Here is a 12,148-nt window from a genome sequence, read left to right as displayed (position 1 = left end):
ATAAAACTTATAAAATTTTATGTCTTTCCTTCGCGACATTAGTGTCAATACTATTTTAACGTCATAAAAAAAATTACAACGCCTGAGACAGATTGTATTAAATTGCTTTTTCTTTTACATACATTTTCTCCTAAAAAAAAATATATATAAAAGTAGGTTGCGATATAGATGAGTAGGACATGAAAACAACTCGCCATCAATACAATAAAAATAGGAGTACCGTAATACTAAAAAAATAGTATCGGTGTAATTTACATTCAGCATTCTGATGATTTACAGTAATTGCAATTTTCATTGCTTATCGCGTTTTGCTGCGGCCTTCATCGCTACAAGAGCCAAGACATCCATCGTTAAGATTGTGCTTATTAATTATTATACTTAAAAATTATTATATATATATATATATATATAACAAATAATTATGCAAAATTTTGAGTATTTAATATTGTTGATGAAAATTTGATACCACATAAAAAAAGATATTGTGTAAAATATAATTTTTATAAGTATCAAATTTTCTAATGTTCAATTTTTATTATTATAGTAAAAATATAATAAATATTTTTGCTTTTTATATAAAAAAAGTACATTAAAAAGAATGAAAGAAATATATTTATTTCAAAATTGTATATTTAAAATTTTAAATATAATTTCAAAAGAATACATTTCTTCCTTTCCTTTAAAATCATCTCATAATAATGATCCTTCCGCAGGTTCACCTACGGAAACCTTGTTACGACTTCTCCTTCCTTTAAAAGACAGGATTTACAGTTCTTCTAGAAAAAATCAGAAATATAAAATTCCATGTTTTAATTCATATCCAAACAATTCATCATATCTTTCAATCGGTAGGAGCGACGGGCGGTGTGTACAAAGGGCAGGGACGTAGTCAGCACAATCTAATGAATCATGCTTACTAGGCATTCCTCGTTCAAGATTAATAATTGCAATAATCTATCCCAGTTACGATATATATTGATTGGATTACCTATACTTTTCAGTAAAGGAAAAAATATACAAAATTATTTACTAAGTATCACAAGATACAAATACATATATATGTATATATTTTAACAACTTGTTATATATATCATTGTAGCACGCGTGCAGCCTAGTTTATCTAAGGACATCACAGACCTGTTGTTGCCTTAAACTTCCTTGTGTTAGATACACAATGTTCCTCTAAGAAGCTTTTTCAATCAAACAAGTACATTCTTAAAAGAAAAAAGAAATAGAGTAAAAAAATAAAATATTAGTATAGAACAGGGAAAAGGATATTTTTAATAAAAATATCCTAATTTGTACACATAAAATAATTATTATTAATTTTACCTATATTCAATTTTCAAATAAGAATATATTGTACTTGCCGCTAATTAGCAGGTTAAGATCTCGTTCGTTATCGGAATTAACCAGACAAATCATATTCACGAACTAAAAACGGCCATGCATCACCATCCAAGAAATCAAGAAAGAGCTATTAATCTGTCAATCCTACTCTTGTCTTAAACTAGTGAGTTTTCCCGTGTTGAGTCAAATTAAGCCGCAAGCTCCACGCCTGGTGGTGCCCTTCCGTCAATTCTTTTAACTTTCTCGCTTGCGCGAATACTCGCCCCAGAACCCAAAGACTTTGATTTCTCATAAGGTACTGAAGGAAGCAATCTAATATATAAAATAAATAATCCCTAAGAAATATTAATATTTTATATATATTTTTTATATTCATCCAACACCTAGTCGGTATAGTTTATGGTTAAGATTACGACGGTATCTGATCGTCTTCACTCCCTTAACTTTCGTTCTTGATTAATGGAAATAGATTAGGCAAATGCTTTCGCAGTAGTCCGTCTCCAGAAAATCTTAGAATTTCACCTCTGACATCTGAATACGAATGCCCCCAAAACTACTCCTATTAACCGTAACTAAGCTAATAAGAATATCCAAAAAAATAATAAAAAATTAAATTAGCTTATTCATATTTGTTATTCCATGCTGTAGTATTCAAACACCCTGAACACCTCAATCAAAGTATAGCCGTCTGTTATGAACACTTAATTTTACTCAAAGTAACAAAATCTCTCAAAAAGCAATAAAAGCAAAATGAACAGATTTTAAAAAAGACTCTGTCATATCTGATAAAAACATAATTTTATACGGGAAACTTATATTAAACAATATATAAATATATATATATATGTAGTTTCCCAAAACCAGTTTAAATGAAACATCGGATTCTTTAATATTCAACTACGAACGTTTTAACTGCAACAATTTTAATATATGCTATTGGAGCTGGAATTACCGCGGCTGCTGGCACCAGACTTGCCCTCCAATTGTTTCTCTAGAAATGTTATAATTCCCTATCATTCCAATTACAAAATCATTCTTCGATAATGTATTGTTATTTCTTGTCACTACCTCTCTTCTTCAGAATTGGGTAATTTACGCGCCTGCTGCCTTCCTTAGATGTGGTAGCTATTTCTCAGGCTCCCTCTCCGGAATCGAACTCTAATTCCCCGTTACCCGTCATAGCCATGTTAGGTCAATACCCTAACATCAAAAGCTGATAGGTCAGATACTCGATTGATATTCACGTACGTATACGTGTTCTTTCTTTGTTATAATTCAATTTATATTTATTTTATTTACTTCTTACATCTAACAAATACATATCTTAATGATACATACATATATATATATATACATATCATAAGATATTTTTACAAGTATTAGCTACAGATTTTCCGTAGTTATCCTTATAATATAAATGTCAAGTAGATTATAACTGTTTTAATGAGCCGTTCGCAGTTTCGATAAATTATTATTCATGTGTACTTTCACTTGCATGGCTTAATCTTTAAGACAAGCATATGACTACTGGCAAGATCAACCAGGTTACTATATATATTGTATATTATAACGATTAAATTATCACATTATAATATAAAACTTATATATATATATAACTTATATATTTATAATAATATTAAAAAAAAAAAAAAAACAATAAAATTTTATTTTTTTGTATATAGATATATGTATGTATGTCATGAATAAAAATATTATATACAAAATAAAGAACTTAAAATGTATATTTCATTTATATTATTATTTTGACAACCATGCATACAACACACACAAAAAAAAAAAATTATTATTGCTTGATTTTTAATTTTTATATTCTAAAAATATATTTGTTCCATATATATATATATATATATATATATATATATATATATATAAGTTTATATATTATTTATATGTGTAATAATAAAAACGTATAAATATAAATATATCTACATATTGAAAAAGTTTAAGAATATTATTATATATATAATAAGATACTAATATCTATCTTACTTATATTATATAATCTATAAACAACGCAAAGTGATGTTTTATTTAAAGTTATTGTTATATTTCATAAAATTATTTTTACATATTTATATAATTTTATATGAATAAATTTAAATATATCCAAATTGAAATCTAAAAAATAATAATAAAATTAAATTATATTATTTTTATTATTTTTTTTTATTTCATATTGTGATACTTTAATTTTATAAAATGTTTTATTTTTAATATAAAAAAAGCAACATCAGTTGCTTATTTATATATTATATATATAGTATTTAATTTAACAGATATATAACATTTATGTTATTTTTAATACTTTAACAAAATATTTAAATGTATTAAGATTTTTTTATTTCAAGAATATATGATTTTCCATATGAAATACATATTTAAATGAATTGGTCTATTTATTATATAAAAAGGAAAAAATTAAAAGAAATATATATATATATATATATATATATACACATAATATTTTTTTACTAATAAAAGTACATATACAACATTTTAATCATTTTTAAATAATAATTTATTATATTATAATATATTGGTATATATAATAACTGATACATGTACATATAATTTTATGATATTATATTTAATTACTACTTTACAGGATAATTTTGTTCATTATACATATATATACATACTTCTTTTTTTTTTTTTTAAAAATCCCCTACCCCCTTTTTATAATGCATTATTTATTATGAATTGTGTTTATTTATTTAAATTTATGATATTTATTTTTTGAAAAAGATTTTTTTTTGAAAAATATTTTTCTTTGGAACATTTACTAAATAGGTAATATATTTTTATATTTTATTTTTACATATGAACTGAAGAGAATGAAGAGGAGTATATAAAAAGAAAGAGGAAACAACTAGCCAAAATATTTATATACTTTGTTGTATTTTATTATTATTCATTATAATTTAGCTAGCTCAGTATTTTCGCTTAATATATTACCTTTATATATAATATTATAGAATTAAAATTTAGATAGCTAATTTCATAATTCTTTTTAACACTTATCATTATATCTTAATAAAAAAAAAAGCTTATTTCCCCATCTCCCTTATTTTTTCTAAGGTCTTTTTTTCTCCAGAGGTACACTTTCATTAGGGAAAAGAAAGAGTTCTACATGTTTCCATAATATTATAAAAGATCAAATATATTCAATAATTAATTTAGGAAATTTTATAAATGACAATTGTCTTATATATATATATATTTATTTATTATTTTTTTTTATAAGACAAAGTTGTAGATGAATGTATTACAAGTTAAAAAAATATGAGAAAATAGAGAAGCAATAATTTATATATATATTATATATTATATTATCAATTATAATGTCTGGACATATTATATGTTTTACAAATATATGTAAATCATGAGAAATAAATATGAACGTCTCGTCCTCTTTATAATAATATATTAAACTTTTATTTATATAATATGACTTAGCATAATATTTTATTAATTTTTTTATAAGTGAAAAAAAAAATTCTCTATGGAGATATAGCCATAATTGTTCTTTTATTTTATTATCGTATGCGCATACACATACAATATTATATATATATACTACATACAATAACTAGCTATAATAATACATATAATGCAAAATAGTCAACTAGCCAAAAAAAAATATATATATTATAATAATAAAATAATTTGTAGTATAATTATTCATTTTTTATAACTATATATATTTTTTTTATTGTTCAATAATTATTTTATTATATGTAAATATTTCTGACCAGTTCATATATTTATATATAATATAATTATCTTTTTATATTTGGCTGTTTGCTTTATTTCTCTTTTTTTTTTTTTTTTTTTTTTTTTTACTTAATTTTCATATATTCTCTTTTGAAAATATATAATTAATTACATTATTTTGTTTTTCATATTATATTATTATATAATATTTTTTATATATATAATATGTACACATATATATTGATGAGTAAACAAAAACTATTTTTGTAAAAAGAAATTATGCAATTTATTATAAGGATTTTTTTTTTTTTTTTTTTTTTTTATTCATATATTCCATTTAATATATTAATTAAGCATATTTCAAATATGTGCACGATGTAACTTTTGCTTTATATATATATATATATATATTATTCATTATAATTTACAATTATTTAATATAATATAATATATTAATAGTAAAAAACATATACTCATTTTATTTGTAATTACGCAGGTAAGCATAAGTATTTTTTATATATTATATATATAATCTTTAATTATATTTTTTAATATAAAATTGATATATATATATATATATATATAACATAATATGTATATTATTATGGCATATCTTTATTTTATTTTTTAATTTAACTCAAGTTATACCTTACTTCACTTATTACTTTCGGTACAAACACAAAGAATTTTTTTTTTTTTTTTTGTTTACACATTTTTTAAGTGGGAATTTATTAATATGATCAACATATATATATATATATATATATATATATATATATATATATTCATTACACTTAAAAAAAGGTGAACTTTTTCATTATTCTTAAAATAATAAAAATATTACATATATTTTAGCTTTTTTTAAAATGTTTAGAGAGCATACCAATGGAAATTAAAAAAAAAAAAAAAAAAAAAAATACCTTATAGTTCACAATGTTTTATATTATATAAGGCACTTCTTTTAATTGTAATTTATATGGAAAAACAAAATAAGAACATATATGATCTATAGATTAATTTAGAGACAAATATATAAAATTGTAATCTTTTGTTTTAAAGCGATTTTTTCTTTATAAAGAGTTAAATATAAATATATATATTTACATATATTTAGTTTTTTTTTTTTTTTTTTTTTTTTTCCTTTTCGATATGTTATTACAATGTATATATTAAGTTTCATAGTATTTAAAATAATGCTTACAAAAATTAAGGATAAGTATATTTATTTAAATTCAAAAGGACAATATTGTTTATGAAATATAGGTTATATAGTATATAAAATTATTATCTATCTATAAAATATATATATATATATATATATATATATTTATTTATTTTGAAAAATGATAGATGTATATAACAAAAAAAAAAAAAAAGAAAAGAACAATGAGGGGATTTTACGCATTCTTGAAAAAATAAAAATATAGTTACTCTATGTCACTATAACAATAAAATATAAAGCATATACATATATATATATATATATTTATGTTGGTATGTATGTGTGTAAGTTTATTCATGTAATAATATACCGATTAGTCGTCCATTTCTAACAAATGTGATAATTCAGATTGCGTTTTTACATCTTCGTAACTACAACGATAAGTTATTTCTCGATTTCTTAATACATAAATATAGTCACAACAAGACAAAGTATTTGCATGATGTGAAATAATTAAGACTGTATTATTTGCAAAATGATTTCTTATTATATAATTAAATGACTTTGCTTTATCTATTAAAAAACTATTTAATTCATCATTAGCTGAATTGTTTAAATTGAAAATAGGAATTTCATCTATTAATATAATTTTATATTTATGTCGATTTAAATAAAGTCTAACTAAAGATAGATATCTTATACAATCGTTTGTTAATAGAATAGTATTATCATTTGATTGGTTTATAACTTTTGATGTTTGTTTTATATTTTTATATTTTTTATAATTTAATTTCATATCTTGTTTATGCATATATTTATATAAATCGTTTTTACCTAAATTGATTCCATTCAATTTTAGAGCATGAACAATTTCATCATCTGTGAAATTATTATATGGATCAATAAAAGTTCTTATATTCCAATTATAAAAAACAAAAGAAGATTGAGGTAAAATACCAATAATACTATCTTCTCCTTTTCTATTATATGTTCGAATATCTCTTCCTTCTATTGTTATTTTTCCTTGTGATATATTAATTAATCCTAAGATAGATAAAAGTATAGTACTTTTTCCTGCACCTGATTTTCCTACTATTCCAATTTTTTCATTTTTTAAAGCATACATATTAATATTTTTTAATGATGGTTCTTCATCTATGTATTTATATGTACCATTAACTAAAGGAATTTTTTTTTTATAACTTATATATACATTCTCAAATTTAATACCATACTTTTTTTCTGATTCATCATCCTGAGATCTATTTATAATTGAAGATAAGGGTATATTTTTATTTTCTATTATTGAAAATATTTTATCCGAAGTACTTTCATTCTTTTCCTTATATGTCTGTGTTGTTATTACATTTAATTCATTTTCCTTATTCATATTCATAGAAGTATTTTCTTGATTAGAAATTTTAGCAAATTCTTCTAACCTTTGAACAGAACACATTTCTTTCTCTATGTGAGTATAATCACATAACAAGAATTTTATAATAACACCTAGTCTAGCAGAAAAAGATATACAATATCCAAGGGTACTCAAAATTCTATCATAATTTTTTTCTTCATATAATTTGATTATTCCACTTGAATATAAATGAGGATGCATAATAATATAAGTAGTTAATAACAATATAAAAATCTTAATATAAAGAGATGCCCAAATATTTATAAGCCATTTTATAAAATAATTAATTCGAAAATTCATTATATGATGTTCATATATATCCAAAAGATATGTATTTTTTTTATATATATTAATGATGTTTTTTCCTGATAATGCATTACTATAGATGTTAGATAAAGGAGTATGACATGCTAAATACAACCTTTGTGATTCTTTACAACCTCTTGAAAATCTTTTGAAAACAAAAAAATATATTAATATAATTACAAATGGGAAAATTAAAACACAATCTCTTAGCATATAAATAATTAATAACGATGATAAGATACAACGAAAAAAAACGAAAAAAGCTTTATATATTCTCTTTAAAAATCCAAAATCAAATGCAGAGATATCAATAATAAATCGATTTATTATATTCCCTAAATTATTATTATAAAATATATACAATGGTGCATTTAATAAGCTACATAATATATTATTATGTACTTTTATTGCTGATGTAATATTTCCATATATGATCATAGAAAAACATATACCTGATGTTATTAATGATATAATTGGTAATATTACAAAATATTCCAAATATCTTGCTTGCTTTTGTAATATTATGTTTGATTGTTCTTTATTATTTTTAGAAATAATACTCATCATAGTTAAAAAGACAAATTTTATTTCATCTGTAAAAATAGATATAAGCATAAATATTACTACAAAAGTTAATAATACAAATCCAATCTGTTGAAAATACCATAAATATGTTTCTAAACTTATTGAACCTTTAAAACTGGATGAATTATCTTCATATTTAATATTACTTGGATTATTTATAATATTACTTGGATTATTTATAATATTACTTGAACTTTTGACAAAAGGCAATGATGAACTTTTATTGAATTTTGCATGTGTATCTTTATTATATACAGGCTTTACATTTTCTTCCTTATCAGAATTATTACTAGTATTTGTATCGAGAGTATATTCATTTCCTAACGAAGAAACAGTGTCACTATCATCTGTAAAATTATGCCCCGAATTAATGTCATTATAGTTTTTATGGTTATTATTCATATGAATATTGTCCTTATTATTGTTATTATTCATGTTCTCCTTTTTATAATTTTTCTTTCTCTTCTTCTTAATATACTCTTTATTTATACTATCAATTTCAAAGGAAACACTCTCTGTACTCCCTTTTACCAAATAAGCCTCCTTATATAACATTTTATTACTGTGTTTAACTTGATTAAGTTCCACTTCATCAAACAATTTTATTCTAGTATAATCTATTGTATTTAAGTTTGAATAACACCAGTGACTTTCTTTAGTTATATTTAAATTGTTCTTTTCCATATATTCGGATATATTTCCTCTATATTTTAAAGTTTTATCCTGGATTTCAAAAATTTCCACTTCATATTGAACATTACCAAGAATATCTTCAATAAGAAAATTATCCAACGTACTTTTATTCATTGATATAATAAAACTACAATTATCCTTAAAACTTATATTATCTTCTTTACAAAATAAATTATAAAATATCTTTTTAGATATAGATGGATCTAAAGATGTAAATACATCATCAAGCAAATACAAATACAAATTATTATCATCCATTAAACATTTTTGAAGATAATTTTCATTGAATGGAATGTTATAGTTAACTAATTTACTTTTTTTATTATTATATGGAAAAAAGTTTTTATTATTTATTAAATCTTTATCTAAAATTTCATTTAGTTGTATAAACCTTTTTTCATAATCTGTACACAATTTATACATATGAATATATTGTTCATATAATGCTCTAGCTAAACATATTCTTACTTTTTGTCCTTTACTTAAACTATGATCATCATTAATATATTTCATATCTCCATTTTCTATGGTACTCAAATCATTAAGTAATTCACTTTTTAATAAAGTATATTTATAAATTAATGGATTATATTCATTTCCAAATAAAATCATTGATCTAATATTTCCCATATGTAACCAACAATTTTGAGGAACATATAAGATTGGCATTTTTTTGAAAAATTTTTCAATATGCATATTACCATGTGTCATACTAACATCTCCTAATATAGAATGGAAAAATGCACTTTTTCCTGATCCGACATTTCCTATAATTATTGCTAATGAATTCCTTTTTAAATTAAAATTTATATTTTTTAAAATATTGTCATTACCACATTTATTATCATATGATAAACCAAAACTACAATTCTCTAATTTTATAATGAATTCATTATTATTTCTTTTTGCTTCGAATTCGTTACTCATTGTGCTATTACTACTATTGTGAATATTTTCATATTCTTCTTTTTTTTCATGTATATAACTAGCATTATAATTATATGTAGAATTACTTTTATGTTCCTGGAAACACATTTTTTTATCCGTATTATCATCTAGGTTGTTAAATGAACCAGATAATATTTGTTTATTTATTATATTCTTATGATAATTTATCTTATGATAAAAGAAAAAATATTTAAACATATTTGTCAATTTATTTTTTATACTTTTTTTTAAATGTTTCAAATTATGTGATGATGTACTATCATCATGAGAAGTTATGTTTTCATTTTTTAAAAACGTGCTATCCACTACAATATTATAATCTTTATTATATCTTGTACTGTACATAAAATAATTTTTTATATCATTATAAAATAAATGATCATTAATATAATTATTTAAACGTTTAATATTTATATTACCTTCCATTACACTATTAACTAAGTTTGGAAAATTTACCACATTCGAAATTAATACCTTATATACATATAAGGGCATAATAATTGAGGTAAATTTAATTTCTTCTTTCTTATTTAATCTATCTTTTAAATATATAAAGAATATAACCACTTCAATTATATCAGACGAAACTGAACTTATAAAAACTCCGATGTTAATCAAATAAAGTCTTATTTTACAATATTTCATTTCTTTTATTCGAAATATATTTATGTATTTAAAAGCAAATGATTCCCAATTAAACATTTTTATCAATTTGAATTCTTTTAATACATGATGCATATTATCAATTCTTTTATCTCGATAAATTAAATATTTACCTTTATATAAACTTGGTAAAAATTCAAATAGGATCATTGTACTGTATAAAGCAATTGACAACCATATTGAAATTCCAACTGAATTGGATCCAATCTTTATATGAAATACATAAAAAGACATAAAAATTTTAACAAATACATTAAACAAATTAATACAAGAAGTAACAAAAAATGTTACAGACGGTACATCAGAAAACATAATATTATAAATGTTCATATTAGGTGCATTCCTATTTTCATTTAATGAATCGTTTTCCATTTTATTCCTACTTTTTATAAAATTTATTATGTAATCATTTTCCATAAAATTATTATTATTATTATTATTATTATCCATAATCTTATTATTATTTTTTATTCCTGATGAATAAGATGATACATTCTTACTAAAAAAATCTCTGTTTATCTCATCAATTTCTGTGTGTGAAGAAAATTTTCTATATCTATTATAAAGTTCATCTGGGTTTTTTAAATGATTGTTATTACTGTATAAATTAATTTTATACAAAAAATACATTAGTGATACTTCTAAATTTATTGTAAATAGATGAAAATAAAAATACACAAGAGCTTCAAAAAATAAATGGAAAAACATTACCATCACTACCACTAACCCACTGAATACTTTGAAATCTTTTAAGAATGAAAGATATAAAGGAATCTTTTGACCTTCTAAAATACGCATATAATAATCTATGACTTTTCCACCCAAAGTAACAAGTAGTGTCTCTAAAATATAAAAGCTTATTATTAAAATTATTCGAAACTTAAATGTTTTCAAAATTGACCATAAAATATTATTGTAATAAACATTATACACTTTCTTTTCACTTGCATCATTTGAATTACAATGGTGTAATACATGTTCATCAGATGATTTTTTTTCATTGTAAATTTCATAGTTTTTTACTTGTATATCTCTTAAATTCTCTTCTAATTTAGATGCATAATATGGTATATTGAAGTTTCCACATATCTTAGGAAGTTCTTGAATATTTCCATTTATTAAATCATCTATTAACGGTCTTACCCAATCAAAAGTTGCAAAATTTAAAAATGACATATTTCGACAACTTTGTTTTTTTTTATATCCTTTATTTGATATTCCAACATTTTCCTTATATGTTGTCATATTTTAAGAAAAATGTATACAATAAATATGCATATAATATAATATAT

The 12,148-nt window shown here is 21.6% G+C and overlaps 1 protein-coding gene and 3 non-coding genes across 4 annotated transcripts in view; all 4 read right to left on the bottom strand.

Annotated features, from left to right (window-relative positions):
* The window catches only part of PADL01_0110100, an 878-nt gene extending 635 nt beyond the window's left edge, over window positions 1-243 (bottom strand). Inside the window, exon 1 of the ribosomal RNA XR_003699316.1 lies at window positions 1-243. This exon is cut by the window's left edge and continues 635 nt beyond it. This is a non-coding gene — a ribosomal RNA (ribosomal RNA).
* On the bottom strand, window positions 244-364 carry PADL01_0110000 (the record flags this gene model as incomplete). Its single annotated transcript, XR_003699315.1, has 1 exon — window positions 244-364. It is a non-coding gene; the product is annotated as a 5.8S ribosomal RNA (ribosomal RNA).
* A 384-nt stretch (window positions 365-748) lies between these two features.
* On the bottom strand, window positions 749-2,897 carry PADL01_0109900. Its single transcript, XR_003699314.1, has one exon. It is a non-coding gene; the product is annotated as an 18S ribosomal RNA (ribosomal RNA).
* Window positions 2,898-6,620: 3,723 nt separating this feature from the next.
* On the bottom strand, window positions 6,621-12,101 carry PADL01_0109800 (multidrug resistance-associated protein 1; the record flags this gene model as incomplete). Its single annotated transcript, XM_028685569.1, has 1 exon — window positions 6,621-12,101. The coding sequence occupies one exon, from the start codon at window positions 12,099-12,101 to the stop codon at window positions 6,621-6,623; it is 5,481 nt and encodes a 1,826-aa protein (XP_028536218.1).
* Between the last annotated feature and the right edge of the window lie 47 nt (window positions 12,102-12,148).

This window comes from Plasmodium sp. gorilla clade G2, assembly GCF_900097015.1.
Source record: "Plasmodium sp. gorilla clade G2 genome assembly, chromosome: 1".
NCBI lineage: Eukaryota > Apicomplexa > Aconoidasida > Haemosporida > Plasmodiidae > Plasmodium > Plasmodium adleri (nom. inval.).
Note: the sequence above shows the minus strand (reverse complement) of the source record. Positions and strands in the feature narration are given on the sequence as shown.